Below are 24016 nucleotides of genomic sequence, written 5' to 3'. Positions count from 1 at the left end.
TCTCTCTGTTCCATGGTCACGGTTCCTGGGACTCTCCTTAGCCTGCTGATCCCTTTTGACTACTTTGCCCAGGTAGTTTTGGGCAGGGACAGGGGGGTGCTTCCAGGCAAGCCATCCCTGGAGAAACAGTAAAAGCCTTTTCCAGTGACCTTTTTCTAGTCTACGTTTGGTCTTCCTATTTTCCCACTGCTTTAGAGTAAGGAGTAAAACATCTGCCTAAAATCAAATGACTCTACCACCCATCCCCCCTCCAAACCTGACAGGAGAGCTGTTTTCAGCATTTTAAGTGATCCACTCTTTTCTTCTCCAGTAGGGTAAAGTAACACAAATACATATATCACATGAGTGCCTTTTCCCCCCCATCTGTCACATAACCCTGAGGGCCTATTAACACAGCTAGGATCTACATGATGTTTTAACTGAGGTATTGGTGAGGCTTTGAGTTCATTATCATTTGAGCTTATGGGTAATGTAAAATTCAGGCAGAATTTCATTGGAAGGGATTATTATTTTTTTTATAAATTTATTTATTTGTTTTTAGCTATAGCTGTGTTGGGTCTTTGTTGCTGCGCACGGGCTTTCTCTAGTTGCGGCAAGTGGGGGCTACTCTTCGTTGCAGTGCGCGGGCTTCTCATTGCAGTGGCTTCTCTTGCAGTGGCGGAGCACAGGCTCTAGGCATGCGGGCTTCAGTAGTTGTGGCACGTGGGCTCAGTAGTTGTGGCTCGTGGCCTCTAGAGCGCAGGCTCAGTAGTTGTGGCACATGGGCTTAGTTGCTCCGTGGCATGTGGGATCTTCCCGGATCAGGGCTCGAACCCGTGTCCCCTGCATTGGCAGGCGGATTCTTAACCACTGAGCCACCAGGGAAGCCCTGAAGGGATTATTTATGGAATATTTGGTTAACTGATTTATAATGCTGTTATCCTGAACACTAGGAATAAAATCAGATCCCTGCGTTTTAAGTTGCAAAGACTTACGATGACATATGGCCTCTCTTGATTATCTCACATAATGTCTTAAAAATTGAAAACAAAAGAATTTATCTTAGAGCACTCTGTGACAGTTTCTATTTAACTTTTCTTAACAATGACTTCAAACAGTTGTTGCACAGAGAACTCCTAATTAAAGAAGAAATTTTTGACAGATGTGGTATGTTTCATATTGTAACTCTTAAGATTTAGAAGAGCATACATTTAGTCTCAGTTGCCTTTTTAAGTTATGTGCTGTATATTCAGGGAAGGGTTAAGAAAAAGGGTTAGCTCTTAAGTATTCTGGGGGAAAAGATGATCAGCTAGAGCATAAGAAGCCCTGTGAGAGAAGTATTCCAAGGGTGTTATAAACACACAGAGGAGGAGTACCTGCTTCACCAGGGGAGAAGGGTACGGGCAAGGAAATGTGTCAGGAGAAACATCGATGAGAGTTCAGTCTGCAGGACTAGAAAGCTCACTCACGAAGACTCCATGGAATGAAAAAAAAAAAGGCAGAGCAACGGAAGATTCACCGAAAGGAAACCAAGAAGGAGCAGCCAAAGAGGCTGAAGGAGAACCAGGGGAAAAGAGGTGACACCAGAGCTCCAGGAGAGGAAGAGATTTAGCATTTCAGGGAAAAATCACATGTCCTGTCTTCCCCTTGGAGTTCCATGACCTATAAGCGTACTACAGGTTGGAAAGTCCAGCAATAAAGATATTTCATGTATTGTTTGTTTAACCTAGCATTTACCAAGATAATTTGAGCAGACTCAATGAGTGTGTGTGTGTGTGTGTGTGTGTGTGTGTGTGTGTGTGTGTTACATCCCACGGAGGGTTGTGTTCTACAAAACACTATTTAGGAAATCTTGGTCTAATTCATCCCATGATTGGCTGCCACAGTAATACTTACAAAGGTCAACTTTGATGTGTCTCAGTTACTAAAGAAAACAAAAATGAAAACAAACCGGCAGTAGCTCATCATTGCCTATAGACTGGCACCCAGACTGGCCTGAGGTGCCCTGTGCCCTCCTGGCCATGCCGCCTCCTGCCCCTTGTCCAGCCCCTCTTTCCTTGAGTACACAGACACACAGTATTGAGAGCATGTCCTTTTCCCACAGCTCACCATGTTTTTCTGCATCTGCTTCAATATTTCTTGAGGGTACAAATAAAATAACCCTGTTCTCTGGCCTCTCCCTCCTTCCTGTGGAGATCTTAGCTCTCCTTAAAACTCCTGATCAGTCATCAGTTTCTCCACAGCCTTCCCTGCCACCCCTGCCATGGACATACTTTATTGATACATTAATTATACTATATTAAATCAGTTTTTTTTCACTTTCATGTCCTAGTTTTCCTTTTCTTCTTTTTTCCTTAGCACTCGGTTCATTTATTCATTCAATAATTCAGCAATGTAATTGTATGTCTTTTAATTTTCTACTTATCCTTATTGGTGTTTCTATATCTTTTCTATAAAAAAGGAAACTTTCTAAATAGTAGGAACTCATGAGATACTTGTTGAACTGATCATTACGTGTCAGCTAATCATAAGTCATGGGGCTTTAAGTCAGTGGCGTTTTAGTCCAACTGTCTGTTCCTCTCCCCTGGCACCCATGGTGGAAACCCGACACGTTGGCTAAGGGCTCCTGGATCTGCCTGAACCGTGCCTGGGCGTGCTGGGCTGGGGCAGAGTGCTGTCAGAGAACGTCATCTCTGTAATAATAATGCAGTTGTTTCAGGGATGTCTGCTGAACTCCTTCATGAACTCGGTATATCAACAAGGGGTGTATGTAGAGCAGTTTGCAGATTTAGCTAAAATAAAACTATAAATATTTAGCATTTAAGCTGATGGCTGCTTTGCCACCACTATATTATCTTTAGACTTTAATAACATACTTCAGGAGTTAAAGGAAAGTACATACTGTCAGAAATGTGTAAAGAGAATTTTTCTTTGTTTTTAGGTTAGACAGTATACAATTAATTTTTAGAGGAAATGAGGCCATTAGTTTTAGAAAAGTAATATATTTCTGTACTATTTTCTCTCTGAAAGAGAATTTTATATTCATCTTGCACTCTATTCAGGGAGTTTTAATTACTAAAGTATCATAAGAATCTTGAAATAAAGGATTGTCTATTTATATGAAGGTCCCATTTAATGGAGTTCAAGAACAATGCCATATTGAGGCTCATACATAATTTCCTTTCTTTATTAAATCACCTCATTTATATTGTCATGATTTGTGTGCCTTTTTCAATTTTGAATTACATTATTCATAAGCATATTTTGATAATACATAGAAGAAAGCAGGTTGATATAATATATAAAATACCCTTATTGAATTCCTATTATGGGCTAAGCATTATGATAAGCAAAATCCTATGAAATAGGTGTAGAATCTCATGTTACAAATGTGGGAAGTGAGGCTTGAGAGATTAGGTAGCTCGTCCAGAGTCATACGACTAATAGTGGTCAGCACGAAGATTGGAAATCAGATCTCTTTATTGCTAAAGACCTTATTCTTTATTACTACGTATATAGCTACCAAGATGTTCTAAAGGATTATGTTCCATATTCCATGAACCAGTCTTTTACAAAAATTCTAAGAATAGTGGCGTTGACTTCTCCAGTTCAGAAAAAACTCATGGCTGCTCCTAAGTCCACTGGACTCCTCCCCTCCCAACCCCCCTTGCAAGGTCCCCGGGATTCATGCTATAGTGTCTTGCTGGAGGATGCTCCACGATGACTGTCACAAAGGCACCCCTCATAGAAAATTATTCAACAGTAGCAGTATGACCTCTATAGGCATTTTCCCTTCACTTGCATTTTAAACTATTTTCAAGAAAATATTGTTAATATTTTGAAAGCCACCAGGGAGAGATATTTCATGTGCCTCGTAATCCATTTAAATAAGTGAAATTTCAGTGTAGGGAGATTTACTCCTCACGTCTTCTGTAAATCCCTCATGTTGCAGTTTCTCTGCATCTTTGGAAATTAAAACAGCATTTTCAATGTCAGAACCTTTCAGATCTTTGAAGATGGCTATTCTAGGTATAATATTTTTCCAGGAAGATACATCTCAGCCAAGAACGTCTCACAAGGTCACATAGCAAGTTGCTAACAAGATCAGCGGTCAGGACATGTGAACTATGGCTTTGAAGGACCCGTCAGGCTGGTCAGTCATGCTGCCTTCATCTCCAGGAGGTTATGAATATTTTTTAAATGCTTTGATTTCAGTATTTAGGATAGAAGTCTTTTGTTTTTGATTCCACTTAAATTATCATGTGGATGTTCCCTTTTTCTCCCAAAAAGAAGCTTTATTCTTTGATTTTTCTCCCCACTCTGAAAGAGACAGTTAGTGGTTCTAAGAACATGAATATCATTTACAATTTGACTAACCCAGACCATATTTATGTTAAAGTAAAAATCTGCTTATCCTGAGAAACACTGAGGCTCTGGCTATCTCCTTTTTCACTTTCCCAAGACTAAGTCCTTATGCTCTGTATAAATCATGGTTCATTAGAGAGAAAATCACCTCCTTGTGGGGTCCTAGTTGCATAGCTTCTAGGTGGGCTTTTGCTCCACTGCTTTTGAGGACTATTTAGATGTGCTACTTCAACGTTTTTTTATTGAACATTTTAACATTAATTTAAACATGTAAAATTCCATTCCTTACCTTCAGTTCTCATCTCATTTTTAGTTCTGATCTCATTTGTAAATTATTATTTTTTGTCACAGATTTGGCTATTTTCCAGTCAAATCTTATTTCTTGTGTCTGTCTTCTGTTTAGCTGATCTCCTTGTTATGGGAAATCTGTCTAATGTGGGTCCTTCACTTTCTTGTGACCTCAGTTCTTCTAGGAAGTATTTAAGTACAAATATTAAAAGGTTAATGCCATGTCTGTAATGCAACACTGAGCAGAGTATGTGTGTGGTGGTGGATCTTGCTTGGTGAGAAAGTGAAAGAGGAATTTGTACAAAAGAAGTGACTCTACCAAGTTCTATGATGTCATGTCCTTGCAAAATGAAAGCAGGTATTAACTCAAAGAAAAAAACCAGTTGGTCTTTTTCATTTTTATGAATATTTGGACATTATTAAATATAACTCAGTGTTCTCTGAGATCATTATTGTATGGAAACAGAATCAGAAAGAATATATATATATTTATATTTAACATTACATGTGATATAAATATATAATTACATAATTGTATAATATATAACTTATCCATAAAAATATAAATTATACATAATTTTTATAATTTTATAAATACATTAAAAGTATAGGGTATTTATAATTTTAGAAATCTATAAGATATCTAAAAATATTAAAATATATCATATTTTTTCAATTTAGGTTCCTCTGTAATTATATGCTCAAGATTGTAAATAGAAATAACAGGAACCAGAATTGAGAGAAGTTTCTCAAATACAATTTTGTCTCTAAATGTTATTTATATGTTAATGTTTATAGTATAAGATTTTAAAGACATATGAGACAAATGGATTGTGTTCCTAAGTTTTCTTACGTAGAACTCTGATTTATAGTGATAATGGTGGTGCTGATTGCCTGGGGCCTTGATGCTGGATTGTAACAGAGACGTAGGGTAGATTACTGATTTGAGATTTGGTGTTCTGGAAATCATGAAGCAGGAGGAATGGGCAAGAGGCTTTGGGGACTGGTAATCAGATCTGAAACCTTTGACTCCAGGGTCAGTGGCTGAGCTAGGGCAAGTTGTGAGTGACATAAACCACTCGTCCGAGGACTGATCCTTATAATGACGGAAAACCGATGGTCTGAGGCTCCTCAGTGGTACTTTCAGAGTATAAAGTACTTTCTGCGTCAGCAAAAAGTGAAGACATTTGAGAACCTTCTTAAGCTTTAGCACTACCCTTGAGGCTCTCTGAGTGCCTGGCCGCTGAGCCCTAAAGCCTATGGTACTGGACTTGACCCTGGTCTCAAATATCACAGAGTATTCATACCAGAGGCAGGCTGGATCCCAGCCCCAAAACTCAGCACATCAGTGGGGGAAATTCTAGAGGTTTTCCCAGGACTCGTCTCAATAAGCATCACAGTGTATTAATTTGAATTCCACTTAACTCAAACTTTTGTTATTACCATAGACATCATATCTATATGTGTACATATCATGTATGTATCCACATCTACGTATACCTTTCTTATGGATGTAGTTTGCTGTTGCAGCTACTCCTTGTATTCAGTGACTGAACGTATTTGGTCCACTGTGCCAGTGTAAGTTAAAGTGAACATTGTGCTAGAATGGATGTGCCTGACTGCTTTGGATCTTCTATGCGTATATTTGGCTTTGTAGAGGCAACAGAAGGGAAGGAACTAAAATTAACGTGTGTTTTTCGACATGCAAGCAGTGTACCAAGTCGTTGCCAAAAAAAATGACATTCCATCTACACTGTAGTTTTCAACATGCGGGACAGTTTATCACCAAGTAATATATGACTGAATGCCTGAATTTTGCATTTTTAAAATATTAAGTTCTGTTTATATTTCCCCATTGGCAGGACATAAGTGAGTTCTCCAACATCTGTCCTTTTAAGAGCTGAGACGTCTGTTCGTTCTTATGCAATACTGGGCTTAGAGGCCCAGGGATCTACTCTACTACCCATCCGCAACCTCATTTTTGTGTCTCGGGATGACCAGTGTATGTTTTCATCCCTTTCTGTAAAGAGGTCTTTGGAGATTGGTTGTGTACTTTATTTGATAGGAAAGAAACACATGCACTCACTGAACTCTCCCTGAGCATGTGGACCTCGTTGTGGCCTAGGTCCTTTCTGTACAAACTAAGAATTATGTTAACTGACTCTTCTGCCAAGTGTATTATTTATGTTGATTTGACTTAGACGATATCTGGCTACTGTAGAAAAACCATCGCCACCGCACTAAAAGAGAGAGAACAGATTTCTAAGAAATTGTACAGGCAATTCTTTGCTTACATGTCAGTATATTCTGAAGAGACTGGTATCTCTAAATCAAGAGGTAAATGTAAAGAATTAAATCGGTAAAACAAGATCAATATGCAAAAGAATGGCTCAGAATTGAGATCTGTGATTCCGCCAGGTTCCTTGTGTCTTGGAATTTAGTAAAAACAAGGAAATGGCCTCAATTAAGTCTTTTCTTTTACCTAATGTATTCTGAGAGAATGATTTGGACAATTTCTGAGTAACAGTTCATCTCTGTCAAAATGTCCTTCCTTTAACAAAACAATAAAACAAAAACCACCTTCTTGAGGGAAGAGCATTTTGTTTGGCCAGAGCAAAAACTTGGCACTTCTCCCTGAAGTGCTGCTTTTCTTCGTCCTTGTGCCTCCAGTACCCTTAACTTATGCCCGCTGGGATGGAAGCCACTCTTCTTGGTGGGGATCATCAGTACTTTTCCTGGTAGCTGAGTTCATCCTGCCAATGAGAGTGTAGACTGTGGCTCTTTATACGTGGGATGAGAGAACAGGAGAGAGGACGAGGGGGAGTTTAGGCAGGGCTTGTGTTAGCAGTCTCTCTCCTATTGAGTATGTTGCTCTCTCAAGTGATGGCGGAGCGAATTTACAGGGACGATGCATACAGTTGCCTAGATGGTATCTAAATGGGACATTACAGTGGGCTGTTAGTCCTAAATTCAGGTGGTGCTGGTTAATAGAGAAACCAACTTGGCATTATCTTGCTCTTTGCCCCACAGTGAGGGGTTTCCTGGAATGTGGGACTTTTAGGGCTAAAACCAGGCTAATCAGGAGTAAATGGGGACAGTTGGTCACACTAGTCATGGTTCTTGAGATCAATTATTGAGAAGTCCCTTCACAAGGAACATATTGAACCTAAAACAATCAGAAGCTACTATTAGTTAAAAAGTCACCACTACTACCAAAAAGAGCAGGATCTGATTTGTTACTGGCTGCTGTTGATAACTGTAGGTTGTTACTTTTAGGGGCAGGAATGGTATTTTGCAGAAGCTGTGAAGTGTACATCAGCCTGCTGGGGCCTGTGTAGTAGCACCAGAGATGAGACAAAGTTTTCCCCCCAAAATCCTCACCCATTTGTAAGAGAAGATTGAGCTCAGATTTACTCACTGAACAAAACTGTATCAGATGAAAAGGGTAAAGAGTGGAGATGCTAATTTTATGAATTTCTTCCGTTTTCAACATTTTTAGGCTGACCTACTCTTTGTCAAAACATTTTATGACTTGAGCAAATTCAGATATAGCAAGATCTCTGCCAGGACAACTGTGGAATTCTCACCTGTGCAAATGGACAGGCTTGTTTTTTTCAGCATCTTTGAGGTTTGAAAGGGGCAGGTTTATGCCACTAGCTCCTTGCCATCTGTGCAGTGTGTTGATTCAGAGATGTAATTTATATTGATGATATGATTTCCTCTGACTTCTGCCCACTCCTTGCTGGGTTTGTTTCACCTGTTGACATGAACTTGGCTGAAATGACTGCTCTGTTGGCTATTGAAATGGGTGAATGGGTTGCATGTGTGATAGCACCTTTCTGCCGTGTTCTTATTATTTTCAAAATTGTGTAATGGGATAAGTATGTTATCCCTTTAGAATTAGATACCCTTTTTCTAAGGCTCTGCGTTTATGTAATTCCTTTCTTCTAGAGACCTCTGAATAAACTTTATGGTTTTATTCAAGATGGATTACACTTGCCACCATCACATATATCAGAAAGCATGCTTGTTATTTTTGGAAGTAGGCAAGTTGAATTAAATCAGTTCTCTGCGGACTGATTGGATCTGCCTCTTAAATGTAGGCTGTGACTGTATTGAGCTCTCATTCACATCATTCTCTGTACCCCTATGTTATGCCCCCTGAATCGACAGGGATATTTGGTATGTGCTGAATACCATGTTTCAAGTTGTGTCGCCACAGAAGCTCAGGTTGATGGACAAGTACACCTCAACTCCGTCTACTCCATCTGCCCTGTCTTTGCTTTGCAGACCTGTTGGAATCTTCTTGAGGATAAAGACCACATTTTAAACCTTGTGTTTCCCACAGTTCCTAACACAATGTCTTGCTCAATATGCATGGGGACTTTTGCTGATAAATTCACCCTCAATTACATCATCATCTAATCATGGGAATTATCTTGATTGCTGTCAGCGCACTTGTAAATAGAGCTTGAAACATTTAAATTAATTGGTTTGTAAGCTTAAAATACTAGTTCAGATGTAGGAAGGAACCTTTTTAGAGGAAGTGGTGAATATTTTTCTTCCTAAATTTGCCTTTGGTGGTGGATTACTGTGTCTGAGACTCTACATTTCTTAGGAACATTGGTAAATAGAGATCCCTGGAACATGCAAAAACAGAATTAGGCTGTCTTAGACTTGTAAGACTTACTTTGATTTTCGGTAGCAAATTTTGGGGATACAAACAAACAAAAATGTTGAAGACAATATGTGACAAACGAGTAAGGCAGTTGCATTACCAGCCTGTGCTCTCATAACTGACAATTTGTTTCTCATAATTGGCTTCCATTTGGATTGTTATTTGAAACTCAGCATTTTTGCCTTGGACACTGTATTTATGTCTTGTCTGTGTGTGTGTGTGTGTGTGTGTGTGTGTATGTATGTATATATATCCTCTATATTTTTTTATCATATTTATTTCCCTTCTATTTCTTTCCTTTATTTTTGCATTATAATTTGCATATAATCTTAAAGTTTACTTTATAATTTTTAAGATGGTGAACATAAGTTTTTCCTTATTGTAAAATTTTCCTGTTCATACGATTAGTCTTCTTTTACATGATTTGTGAGGGGAAAAAAGCTAAACAGTTATTATGCAGAGAAAGAGTTTCCCTTTAGATAATTTAAACAATAACACTCTTTCACTTAACCAGCATTCCTTTTCTTCTAAAGATTCTTACAATGCACAGATCTCATATTGTTCTCAGGATTCTTATCAGCAAATATATTTTCAGCTCCTTTTGAGCTCCCTTCATGTGTATAAGAAAAACACTGCTGTCTAACAGAACACTCACTTCCATTTTTAGAGCTGGGGGTTCTTAGACTGTGTTGAACATTATCATTTTTAATAGCCAGCCACTGACTTCGAGTTTCTTGTTCATTATTATATAGTTATATAGTGTTATGCTTCAGTCTGAGCTAGACGTACTCTCTGTCACTAGAATAGAGCTGCCGGACTATGACGTGATGGTCGGAAAGATGTAGAAGGCAGAATGATTTCATAGCTACATAACCGAAAGCCTAGCTTAAAAGGGCTTTAAACTGTGGTATTTATTAAGTCCCGTAACAAGACTTCCAGAGGTAGGGCCAGCCTGGGGTTGTTTACGCGGTGGCTCAACAGGGTCTTCCGTGGCCCAGGTCCTTTCATCTCTCCTGCCGTCCTCAGTCAGTTCCTCGGCAGCCGCTCGGGCATCACCTCTGTACGTGGTCAGCCTCATCAGGCAGAGGAGGCCTTTTCCCGAATGCCCTGTGGACTTACTTTCTCTTTAGTAACCACAGACATGTCATATGCTCCAGTCTAAACCCATCACTGCAAAAGAAATGGAGTTTCCATCATTGGCTTAGCCTAGCAGTTTCTAAACGGGTCTGCATATTAGAATCTCCTGGAGAATCCCAGGCCACACCCCAGAGCAGTGCGCTCACACTCTCTGGGGGATGGGTCGCCGACATGAGCAGTTTTTGAAGCTCCCCAGGTGATTCCATGGGCAGGCAGGTTTGGGGGCCAAGGCTGAGCCTGACCAAGGTTCCCTCTCTTGGCTGGGCTCTGGAGTCACCTGTTCCAGAGTGCTTGGCCAAGGGAGGGGTATGCATGGGGAGGAAGCCACAGGTCACCACAGACCCCAGCCCTGGAGTAAGAGTGCCTTATTTTGAGTTCTGCCCTCTCTACCTGATTGTATAAACCCTGGAAATATTTTTAAATTAATGTTTCTTCATCTGCTAAGTGAGAATAGCCATACCAATTTGCAGCATTGCTTAACAATTAAATGGGGGGAAAAAAATCCTTAAAAGTTCCTAGCACTTTGCCAGCCATGAAGTAGGCAGTCTGTTAACATGCACCAGAGTGCCCTGGTGGTAAAGCATAAGTAATAGTACGAGAAGGGGAGATAGAAGTTATTGCTGCTGTTGTCGTAATTATTACTATTACAGTTATTGCTTGAGAGGATGGTGGACCAGATCATAAGTTCTTACTGATCTGTTCAGATTGCACATTAGAAGAAGCACCTTGGGAGCTTTTAAGAAACACCATTGCCTGGCCACACCTAAACCAGGTAAATCAGTCTCTGTGGGGTGGGACCCATCATCAGTATTTTAAAAAAGATTCCCAGGTGATTTGAATGTGCAGGCAGGTATGAAATCCCCTGGGCTAGAGCTTAAGAGAGTGAAAGTATGAGGAAAATTTTAGTTAGGTTGGTTTATCTGACTGTTCCAAATGGACCAGTTTGTGTCACCCCTGTGGCCGCAAGAAAACAAGGTTTTTGAGCTAGTTTGGGCAATTCTTTGCTTGGTTTATGCCAGACAAGCTCTTCTATCACCTCTGTGCTCTCAGTGATAGGACTTTCTTCCAGCCATGCCACTTACACACATTATTCTATGGGCCTCAAGAGTGGATTCACTAAAAAGTGACTGAGTGCTTCCTTGTTTCTATTTAAAGTCTGTATACATCCCTTAAATTTAAAAATTATATTCTATTTCCTGGGCTTATTTTTAGTTTTCTGAATATGAATTGTGCAGTACATTTTCCTAGTTTACACAATGTGTGTTTTCCATTAGCTACAATGCAAGACCAATTATGGATGTCTCGTGTAGAAACCTGCTCTAAATATTCTCCTAGCTTTTTCTGTAGGCTTCCCTAAGAGTTAGAATTTTTAGGTGCGTTGTTTACTAGGCCTTGGGTATGTTTTTTCATATGTTGAAAGATCACACCAGCTATAAAAATAAGACGGTGAATAAAAAGCCACAAAAGCTATAAACATCTGTAAAGGAAGTTTTCTAGGCGAGGCTGCTCGTCAGAGGGAAACTCAGTGCCTTCTGATGGTGTGCAGCTGGTGGCACGTGCGCTTTCAGAAACGGGGCCATTAGGGGGAGCTGCCCGATATATGGCCTGCCGTCCTGTGGGCCATAGATCTGTCCGCTGGGCTGTGTGTAATAGCAGCCCGTGGGGCCACCCTCACAAACCCGCCTCTAAATGCCACCCGTAATTCTGTTGCCAAGTGGATGTTTTATAGAAACAGGTTGTCATCTTTTGGTCACAAAGCCAGCGTTACCAAGAGAATTAGTTGGCTCCTAGGAAAAATCTGGAAATTTCAGCATGGGCTTCACAGTCTCTGCCACACTGAGGAGCACACATCAAGGCTGAGCCCTGGTCAGTGGTCAGGGCCACTGCACGATGCTGCTTGGAGCTTGCTTTTCCTCTCAGAGGCTCTGCCACGTGGAGTCCCATGTGAGGTCAGATGCTGACCCAGTTACACAAGACAGCCTCTTTGCTGGAGGCACATTTGAGCGAACAAGCTGGGCATGCTGGGCTGGGAGAGAGGAGCTGGGTTTCGGGACTCTGCTGCTGGCCAGGCCGCGTCTCGTGGCTTAACGGTGGGGCCGGCCACAGGAGCACCGGGTCATCTCTGAGAAGCCACTTCTGAGACAGTGTTTCTCTGACATCCGGGATGGCTTAATTTTTACCCAGTCCATCTTCCTGATATCAAAAAGCGTCCCTCTAAAGAAAGACAGGATCTTTCAAGCAGAATGGTGATGTTTTAAGTTTTAAAATAACATGAAACCAAAAAAAAAAAAATAATAACATGAAAGCAATTTTTAAAAAATCTTTTAACTTTTTACAAAAAAATTTCAAACCTACAGAAGCAGAGAGAATAGGATAATGAATCTCCATGTACCCTCACCCAGGTTCAAACAAGTATTCATTCTTCCTCCATTTATAGCCTCCCTACCACCTCCAGCCATAAAACTTGGAATTTTTGTATGTAATATTAAAATGATATTTAATTTAAGGTTTAGGTGTAATTATATTTTAGAATTTGTTCACCTAGATGATGATGAAACTGAATCATGGACATACTGCGATCAGACATTTTTATTCTAGACCAGTGCTATTCAAAGTATGGCTGAAAAAACAGTACCAGCCCACAGACTCTTTGTTTCTGGTCTGTGATGAAATAAGTACAAAAATTGTGAGGAAGTGTTTAGAACTTTTATAGCATTCTGACGTCACTGCACATCTAAATGTACAACCATTTTTTTTTAGTAATTCATTTTAAATGTATTTTAGAAAAGCATCCGTCAGCAGCACATTGAGAAAAACACAGTCTTTCACTACAGATGGTTCCAGAAGCACTCTTCTGTACAGTGCTTTTGCCATTTTGCCACTCAGGATACATCTGGTAACATGCGGAGATATTTTGAGTAGTCACAACTTGAGTGGAGGTGCTGTTGATACCTACTGGGCGCATGAGATAGCGCCCCTCCCAACCAGACAAAGAATGATCTGGCCCTAGATATCACAGTACTGAGGCTGAGGAACCCTGCTCCGGGTCACAGCGGAGCTCTGTGCCTTGTCTCAGGAACGTTTGGCAAATGGGTCTTGCCAAGGTGCAGACTAGAGAGAGAGGCTAAGACTGTCTGTATATGATCTTGCCTTACACTTGAGGTGCCATATTCCACTTTGGAAATTAGTGAGACACTCTGCAGATGGAAAAGTCTGAGGGTTAAAGGACATTGCCCAAAATCCTTTAAAAATATAAAAATATAATGTAGCCCTTTTAGTTACAAGTTACCCATTTCATCTCTACCAAAGTTTGTAGTATGTCCAACAGGAGAAAGTCAACCACTACTGTAAGCAGCTGAGAAAATGGGAAGCTAAAACCTTACAAAATTTTTGTTTATTTAGAAATTTCATATTTAAGAAATGTATAACTTAACAAAATGAAATTCATGCATTTAAGAAACTCACAATTCGTATTTAAGAAATTCATGAACCTCTGCTTCATGAGATGTTTTGGATTTTCTTTTAAACTTAGAAATAGGAAATGATCATCTAGTAAAAGCCTTTGTTTTTCTGAACTCTAATAGGGTAAATATTAATAGCTATAAAATAACCTTAATCTAGAAGACGTAATCAAGTGAGATTAATTTGTACCAAAAGATAATTTTTAATTCTAAATAACACACTTGTGTGTGTGTGAGAGAGGGAGTGTCAGAGACACTTGTTTCTATATCTGTTTCCTCTTTAGTGAGTTTCTTCTCTCAAGTATTGTACTTGATACCCAGGTTGCTCACATGGAAGTTAGTTCATTAACAGCACAGAAACTCTTGGTCTCCTTACGGCTTTGAGCAAGACAGATAGAGAAAAGGTTTGTCCATCAGGTGAACAAACTTTCATTTCAGATATAATAACCAAGTGTTTCACTCACAAGTTGAACCCACTCGTAAGCAAACTGTGTTTATGTATATTCAGAATACCACAGGCTCTGACATTCTTTACCATACTCACTAGCCTGCGTGTGTTCTTTTAATTGCTTTACTAATTATCCTTTCTTAATTGTATTGAGGTCAGGCTACCACTGCCGTGAAAGAACATTTATTAACCATCATTCCATGACTTCCTGACACCGTTTGCGCTGACCTCTGACCACACGGGAAAATGCTCATTTGTGATATTTTCTTTTTCTGTTTGACTGTGGCCTAGCACGGAAACACTCGTAGGGAATATTTGGATTATGTATCCACAGCATGTGGATAATCTGCCCATGATCCATCCTTGTCTTTGGTAGTCTGTGTAATGGGGGACGTGCTTCTTTACCTCCCGGCAAGCAGTTCTTAACTAAACTACGAGAAAGCCTCCAATAAGTTTCTATTTCAGAGAATTTCAACATTTTAGACCCCTCCAAGATTTATTTATTTTATTTTTTTTTTTTTTTCCCTCCAAGATTTATAAACAATGTGATTTTTTTCTACAGAGCCCTCTGAAATGATTTTGAAATTTAGTTATTCAGTTTATGTTGGCAAGAAGTATAACATTTGACGTTTCTGTTCCTTTAATAGATGGGCATTAGCACAAAAATATGACTTTTTATTAGCTGCATCACAAGGTGCAGGGCATAAGAGCTCTAGAAATCCTACCTTCTGAATGAATTCTGCCAGGTGCTGTTTGCTTAAAGCTAGGCTGATTAGACTGCTGATGAACTCCGCCTTTGGTAGACGACACAGTCTAACTGACAAAGAGATTGCCTCCATTTCGTAATGGCCCCCCAGCTATGATGACAAGGGACAAGCTATTTGCCAGTTAAACTGTATAATCATTCAGAAACAGAATTCATCCAGAACCTAATCATTTTGTCTCTAGTTAAATCCAGCTAATGAGTTAAAATGTGTAATTTATACTATGCATTCCATTCTGAAACAGTTACAGACAATTTCCATGATACTTCATTGAATCAGATTTTGTGCCCAGTTTAAAGATTTCATAATGGAGGGAAAGATAGCGGAAGAGAAGTAATGAAGTTAGGATGCGATTCATGTTAAGATGACGGTATTGTTGTGTTCTTTGTGGGGGAGGGGTGTTGAGGCTTTGGAAGCCCAGCAGTATCCAGACATGCTTGCAGTCCAGCCACAGCGGCCTGCAGGCTGTTTTCCAGCGTGTCCTTGGGAAGGTAGTAGATAGCTCAGCCACAGTAAGAAGCCTGTTGTGGCTTCCTGAGCTTTCTCTGTCACGTGGTCCCTTGCTGTGTCAATCACTAATTACCTAACCACCGTCATCTTCAGTGAACCTTAACGCAAGGATAGGCAGTGAAGATCAGAACTGAAGTTCTCATGAACCCTTGCGCACAAGCATGGATTCTTCTGGATCGCTAAGTTAAGGCTGAGTATACTCAGGAATGTTCTAGAGGCAGCAAAGGTTTTTTTCACAATTTTCAGAGAAAGGAACAGGAACAGGTGCAGGTGTCTTTGTAATAATATGCTCTGTACCACTCAGCTTACTCTCTGTGCCCGACTGCGTTTACCATGTGAAGGGTGCTATTTCTTTAACATGGCTGATTAGGAGTAATGGAAGAAATTAGTAAGGAAGGGGGATGAGAGTTTCCGTTCTGAGAAAGAAAATGCATGTGTTTCCTCCTATGTCAGTTCATTTGATATTCTTAAATTTGAGATGAGTGACCCGTGACCTCCCGGCTCTTGCTCTGGCATAAAAGCTTTTTCTGGAGCAGGAATTCTCTGGTACTTGATTTGGCAACATTCACTAGAAGTTGGAATCCCTTCCAGGGTGGGCATTAAAGGTCCTTCCAGGGAGCACCGTAAGGCAGTCCGACCAATATGTGTCACGGATTGTATCCCTCCTTGCAGGATCTTCAGGAAAAGTATGGACTCTTTGAATAAGAACTAGGGATGAAGGAGACAGACCTTTGAGGGATAAACATGGTTTCTTCTTACAATACTTTGCTATGGCCTAAGCACTCGGAGAACCCTTCTTTCTAGACTGACAGGGAAATGTGATTTGGGGGTCCTTCGTGAGCTTATCTGAGAGCAAAAACCCCAGGGAATCCCTGGCTACAAATGGTTCTTGGTGAAGAAGAGAGAGTCCAGGCAAATACAGAGCTACTTAATCAAACGGGTCCCTCTTCCAACGGTGATTCTCTAACTTTCTGAAGTGGAGGGACCTTTCTAACATTATGAATTTCACCCCCCACTTGCCTGCCAACATACACATAGAAACACATGATGGCTGTTGCACTTTCAGTGTCTTATAGGAGAAAATAATTAAGTGAAAGTGATATAATTCAGTGGCATTCGTAAATGAATATATTGAGTTATTCACCAATAGGATCTGTAAACGTCTGAAAATATCACTGTGTGGGTGAGTGTATGTGTGTGTATAAGACATTATTTATTCAATCCAAGCCAATGCATAACATATTTGAGACTTCAAACCTCTGGTGATAACTGCAAAGCCCCTGCGATCCACCAGAATCTCCATATACCGGCTGGGAACCTCTCAGTATCCATAGGGCCATCTCTAGGATGCTTACCTAGACAGTATCTCCTATGAGGAAATTTAAGAATGAGTGAGAGGGATGGTCTTAATCAGTGATGCTCAGAACTTGCTTTTCACTGCCTTCTCTTCCCTGAAACTTCTCTTAGGATGTCATTCAGCTAGTTGGTCCTGTCTTAGGTTGTTCTCTGCCAGACATTTACCTGTCATTGGCAGCTGCCACAGCGATGTGCCTCTCCCTTCTTTACAAGATCTCGTTTTACAGATAAATTGCAGGGAGAAAAGCTTTCCTTTTTATTCCTTCTCTTATACATTGTATTGATATGTTTTATATGCTTTAAAAAATTAAGTTACATGAAACATTTGGATATAATAAAAGCTTAATAAACAGTCACAGGAATTCCCAGAAAATTTCTGATCTAAATACTTAGAACTACATTTCCCTTTTAAAGTTTTTTTTTTTTAACTAGGCAGTATTTGAAGAAATAATAGATGCTAAGAATAATGCAACATGTGAAAAGAGATTGTGTTTATTCAGCCTAGAGGGAAAGGCCATAAACATCATATTTCGTAGACTGCCAGTAAAACACAATTACTTTTTTCCTGTTGATTGTGAACAGTCAATTAAAATACATTTTTCATGTCCTGAAAATTATACATACAGTTACTTCCATTTCTGGCAATATGGTAGACTCCATTTCCTGGAAAAGACACCCCGTACAATGCTATCAGTGCTGGATAAAATAAAGCAAACAGCAAATATCTGAATGTGTAAAAAAAAAAAGTAACAGTGATCTCCAGGACCCAACAAACAAAACTGAAACCCAACTCCAGAGTGGTGAGGTCAAGTTGAGGATGCAGCAGCTTGCAGGGTATTTACAGTTGCGGTAAACTCAAGACTTGGTTTTTTCGTTTGTTTGTTTTTTTAACATCTTTATTGGAGTATAATTGCTTTACAATGGTGTGTTAGTTCCTGCTTTATAACAAAGTGAATCAGCTATACATATACATATGTTCCCATATCTCCTCCCTCTTGCGTCTCCCTCCCTCCCACCCTCCCTATCCCACCCCTCTAGGTGGTCACAAAGCACCGAGCTGATCTCCCTGTGCTATGCGGCTGCTTCCCACTAGCTATCTATTCTACGTTTGGTAGTGTATATATGTCCATGCCACTCTCTCACTTTGTCACAGCCTACCCTTCCCCCTCCCCACATCCTCAAGTCCATTCTCTAGTAGGTCTGCGTCTCCATTCCCATCTTACCCCTAGGTTCTTCGTGACCTGATGGAAAAGGAGACAAGCTCTGGGTTCAAGTTAAAGAGCAAGGTGGAACCACATCCCCCCATAATTCTGGGACCCCAGAAAGACTATGCTCAAAATGAAATCAGAGGCTAGAAATAATCTACTTTTGGCAAACAGAAATGCTCGGGATGTTTAACTGTCTTGAAGTAATTGCTAGCTAGAGAAAGAGTTCTCCTTAGAGTTTGTAACCACAGTCCTTCCCTCAAGTGTGTTTGGAGTTCAGCCTCAAAATGCTTGCCTGACCAGAAAACCCTCGGGCAAGAAGTAAACCTAAAATGGTCTTTGATTGATAGCGTCCTGGAGTGCCTGGCAGAAGCAAACACAAATGCTGTCTGGAGGGACTTACCCTCAACCTGGGGGTCACAGGAGTTTAACAGATAAAGACCAGCAAACATGAGTTCATGATTTCAAATTCCAGAAACACCCAAGGAAACAAGAGCCATGAGCAGGAGACAGGAGAAACCACAAATAGCAGAACTAGACTTCCACAAAGCACATAAGATAATGATTTATCAGATGAAGAAAGTTGTATAAATGCCTAGAATATTTTTAAATAGGCATAAGCAGCATGCATAGAAAGTAAGATTGTATCAAAAATTTAAGCATAATTGAAAAGAACCAAATAAAAAGTTCTAGAAATTAAAAATACAGTACAGGAAATTAAAAACTCAAGTGATCCTATTAGGTAGCAAGTTATTCATACCTGAATTGAATTGATCAACTGATCCTAAAGAAATTACATAGAGTGCAATACAAAGAGATGGAAATGGCAAAGGCAGGTTAAGAGACATGAAAAATAGATCTGATTGGGGTTGTAGGCTTTCATTCAATGACAAATGAGAAGCAAAGCCACTTTCAATCAAAATCAGAATTTACTATCAACAGATCCTTGGAAATTCAAATATGTAAGAAAGCATGAAAAGTAAAGAAATTGTTAAAGTGTGTAGGGCTAAACCACACTGATTGTATAAAATAATAATGATTCCATACCGGGCATTAAAAATCAAGATACAAATGAAATACTGCTACACATAACATGTAAGACACAGCATTCTACAGGGCATGTTAATTAATACGAGGTAAAATAAATAACTTTGTGTTAAATGTACATGGTAAAAAAAATTTTAAGGATAACCAGTAAAAGGATAGAAATAGAGTTTGTAAGTTCTATAATAATTCAGGGGGGAAAGGAAATCCAAAACATGAAAGAAAATATAGGGGAAAAAAACCTTAGAAAACAAGCAAGATAAAAGCAGTACACAAAATAAAATGTTAGAAATTTATGTACACAAAATTAAATGTTAGAAATTTATTTAAATATATTAATAATGATAAATATGATACTATTGTATTTTATTTATTATAATGGTAATTAAATTCTATTATAACAATATAATTTTTAAATGATAATAAATATTAAAAAGCAAAGTTCACTATCTTAAGAAAAGTGCCATTGGTTTGGGTTAAAAAAATTGAGTCGTATGCTGTTTACAACAGACGCTTATCATACCTAAGGATATATAGACTGTTTGAAAGTAAAGAGATGAATATACCAGGCAAGTCCTAATTTTATTTTTTGCCTCTTTTTTTAAACTGAGATATAGTTGACATGTAACATTGTATAAGTTTAAGGCATGCAACCTGTTGATTTGATACATTTGTATATTATAGTATGATTACATCATAGTGTTAGCTAACACCTTCATCATGTCATATAATTATCATTTCTTTTTTGCAGTGAGAACATTTAGGATCTAGGCTTTTAGCAACTTTTAGCAACTGCATACTACAGTGCAGTTGACTATATTCACAATGCTGTGCATTAGATCTCCAGAACTTAATTCATCTTCTAACTGAAAATTTTTACCCTTTGACCAACATCTCAACAAGTCTCCCAAACCCCAGCAGATACTAATTTTAAAAAGCTTTTATAGCTATTTTTTTTTGTGGTATGCGGGCCTCCCTCTGTTGTGGCCTCTCCCGTTGCGGAGCACAGGCTCCGGACGCGCAGGCTCAGCGGCCACGGCCCACGGGCCCAGCCGCTCCGCGGCATGTGGGATCTTCCCGGACCGGGGCGCGAACCCGGTTCCCCTGCATCGGCAGGCGGACGCGCAACCACTGCGCCACCAGGGAAGCCCCCAAATTAATTTTAAGGTAAAAAGGATGATTACAGAAGAAGAAGGTCATTTCAAAATGATAAAAGGTCCTATTTTCCAGGAGTAGAATAGTTTTAAACTTACATATCCTCACCGTGTACCTAATGAGAGTTTCAAAATTTGTAAACTACAGTGATAAAATTATAAGGATATACTGGATATTGGAGTGTAAAATGGTTTATTCACTTTGTAGAGCTACTTGGCCATTCCTAGAAAAGTTGAAGATGCAGTTCCATTTCTAGATATACATACCGTAGGGAATTATGCTCATCTGTGTTCAAGTATACATTTACAAGAATATTCAGAACAACATTATATGTAAGAGTGAAAACTTGGGAAAAACTTAACTATCCATCACTGGAGAATGTAGCCATTGAATGTAATACTATACTCACTAAGAATGAATGAACCGGAGCTCATGTTCACAAGAATGTTCCATTTCTTCAGCTAGCCGATGGGTTCACATATGTGTGTTTGATTGTTTACATACTTGTAGGTCTGAAAATTTTCATAATATCTTTAAATACCAAGGAGAAAATATAAATAGAACTTGTCTACGTTAACATGAAATATAAAACATATACACACTACCTCAATTCAAAAAGTGTCTATAACAATATTTTTGAAGCTATATTTGAAAAAACACTGCAATTTTACTTTAAACAAATCTGTTTATCAATGCACTATTTAGTAATTAGTGGCCTGCTGTTTTGATGAAACAATGTTAATTAATTTATTTTGCAATTTATTCCAAGCTAAAAAGATGGTGATGTAAGTTCCTGGTATCAAAGATGGCTAAGGAATTTGGATAATTTTTCCTTTGCCTATGGATATACTTCTTTTCCTTAAGAGTCTATGACCAGTTGTAAAAAAATGCCTCATTTTAAAAAGTAATTTAGATTTTATAAAAGAACACCTACCTAGGAAAAAAGATTGACAATAGAAATGCTAACACATATATATGGAATATATTTTTTAAAAAAAGCTTCTGAAGAACCTAGGGGCAGGACAAGGAATAAAGACGCAGACATAGAGAATGGACTTGAGGACACGGGGAGGGGCAAGGGTAAGCTGGGACAAAGTGAGAGAGTGGCATAGACTTATGTACACTATCATAGGTAAAATAACGACTTGAGGACACGGGGAGGGGCAAGGGTAAGCTGGGACAAAGTGAGAGAGTGGCATGGACTTATGTACACTATCAAATGTAAAATAGATAGCTAGTGGGAAGCAGCCGCATAGCACAGGGAGATCAGCTCCGTGCTTTGTGACCACCTTAGAGGGGTGGGATAGGGAGGGTGGGAGGGAGGGAGACGCAAGAGGGAGGAGATATGGGAACATATGTATATGTATAGCTGATTCACTTTGTTATACAGCAGAAACTAACACACCATTGTAAAGCAATTATACTCCAATAAAGATGTTAAAAAAAAAAAGGAAATGAAAATAGTTAAAGCACATCTAACTTCCTAAATTTACCCCCAAAATCTGTTGAACATTTGGTTCTGAGCTTTCATTCCCAGGAATCCCTTTGAGATAGTGAACAGTTTGCACTGTCTAAACCAGGGGTCCCAAACTGTCTTGCCGCACGAAGCCTTTATGGCATTCACTCCGAAACCAAAAGAAAACATGAGTTCAGTTCAGTAAGTAATTAGTTCACAGCTATCATGCAGAATCTCCCTTTGCACAGATAGGACTGCATCGAAAGAAATGTTGCGCAGTCTAGTGTTGGAGCTGTGAACCACCTGGTAGTTTTAAGACTGCCCAAGAGATTTTGAGTACTCCTGTTTTCCCTGAAAATTCAAAATAATTCATGACACCACTATGAATGTGCTGCAGCACCTTGCAGAACTAGATAAAACACCCTCCCACGTACACCTTCATAAGGAGGGCTCTGCATTCACTCGAATTCATGGTCTCTTTTCACTGACTGCAGGAGAAGCCATACAAGTGCTCAGAGTGCAGCAAGGCCTTCAGCCAGAAGCGAGGCCTGGATGAGCACAAGAGGACGCACACCGGAGAAAAGCCTTTTCAGTGTGACGTGAGTTGGGCTTCCCTTTTCTTTCCCTAGTGTCCTCCAGTAACCTCCGGTAACAGGAGATACGTATGTGTGGGGGGGTGTATCCATGCATCTGTTTGTGCATGTATGAGAGAGAGAGAGTGTGTGTGTGTGTGTGCGCGCGCGCGCGCTTTACAGTGCTGATCTGTGTCTATTAATGTCTTGTGCTCTTTATACCTTTTGATTGCATAATCCACGTAACCACATTGTAGCAATGTTTTTTATCTTAGTTTACTGGCAGCAAATGAACTCTGATTTTCTTTAAGAAAATCAGAGTTTTAATGCAATTGAGTTGTTCTTCCAAGGTATAAATACATGATGATTCAAGACAGCTTTCATGTGTCTGTCCAAGTCTTTGGCAGGTTAATGAGAGTTAAACCAGAGATTTAACTGGTTCTAGATACTGTTTATTTTGTTAAAGCCAAACAATGAATTTCTAAAATATGCATAAACTCCTTTGTTTAAAAAATGCCACTGCTAATTGTTTAGATTTTCTGCTTATGACATTCGAAGTGAAATGAAATTGACATAGTTCACATTATTAATGAAAGGACAGAAATACTACCATTGTCAGTAAAATTAATTGGATCATTGATTAATTTAGAGAAAAATGGTTCATCGATGAACAGCATCACCATTCTGTGTAAGATTGACAGTCGACAGAAAATTGACACAGGTGTTGGGGAAAGCACTTACTTCTTCTTCTTATTTCTAACACAAAAATAGCAAAAAAAAAAAGAGTATTAATGTAGCTCAATGTAAGAAGAAACATTAAAGTTGTAATCTGTGAAACCGCACAGTACATAGTTCTCTTTAAATGTTGAGGGAAACTTGAGTACTCAGTCCCCTCGGCATATCCCAAAGGATAAAGGATGGAGTAAGCAGTCCATGTGAAAGGAAACTCACAAACATAAGATGTTTTCCTTGTCTTTCCATGAAACTTTGGTGGTAAGGTTAAGGCAACAACGTACTCCCAGTGGGCCTACTCATAAAAATACCTTTATCAACAGTGAACTTCTTTAAGGAGAGAACTACTTGTAGAGAAAGAAATGTACGCATGGAGAGCTCTATCCTGAACTGGAGGTACAGCCAGTTTCATAATTTAATGGATTGAACGTTCACTCCATTGGTGCTTTTATTGGAAGCATTTTCATAAAAGCAAAACTTTTTTTGGATTATTTAATTGCACAACTACACAAATAAGTGATGGGAGATAGAAATTAAATATTAACTGTGTATGGACATCTTCCTTCCATCACGCTCTACCTGACTTTTATTTATGCTGAATATTTTTGTGGGCTGCTTCCTTACATAGACTGGACCATGATGTTATTTTTTAAAAATTATGTTATAAGCATGATTTTTTCTATCTACTTCTATCCCATTTACTTCTGTCAGATGTTCAAATCTCTCTGAGCCTTACCTGCAGTCCGGACTGGTCTGTTGAGGAGAGATCCAAGTTTAATGCCTCCAAAACGTCCCTGAAATGGAGCCTGGTCAGGGAACTGGTTGTCTGTTCCAAGATCTTACTCTCTTAACCTACCCATTCCAGA

General features: G+C 39.3%; 1 protein-coding gene across 2 annotated transcripts in view; it reads left to right on the top strand.

The window, feature by feature from the left end:
• Positions 1 to 24016, top strand: part of PRDM5 (PR/SET domain 5) — a 210935-nt gene that overhangs the window by 173139 nt on the left and 13780 nt on the right. For both annotated transcript variants that reach the window (XM_024119485.2, XM_024119486.3), the window contains exon 15: positions 22341 to 22445. In XM_024119485.2, coding sequence (XP_023975253.1) covers positions 22341 to 22445 — 105 coding nt within the window. The remainder of the gene's footprint in view (positions 1 to 22340; positions 22446 to 24016) is intronic.

Source organism: Physeter macrocephalus, chromosome 7 (assembly GCF_002837175.3).
Source record: "Physeter macrocephalus isolate SW-GA chromosome 7, ASM283717v5, whole genome shotgun sequence".
Taxonomy (NCBI): Eukaryota; Metazoa; Chordata; class Mammalia; order Artiodactyla; family Physeteridae; genus Physeter; species Physeter macrocephalus.
Note: the sequence above shows the minus strand (reverse complement) of the source record. Positions and strands in the feature narration are given on the sequence as shown.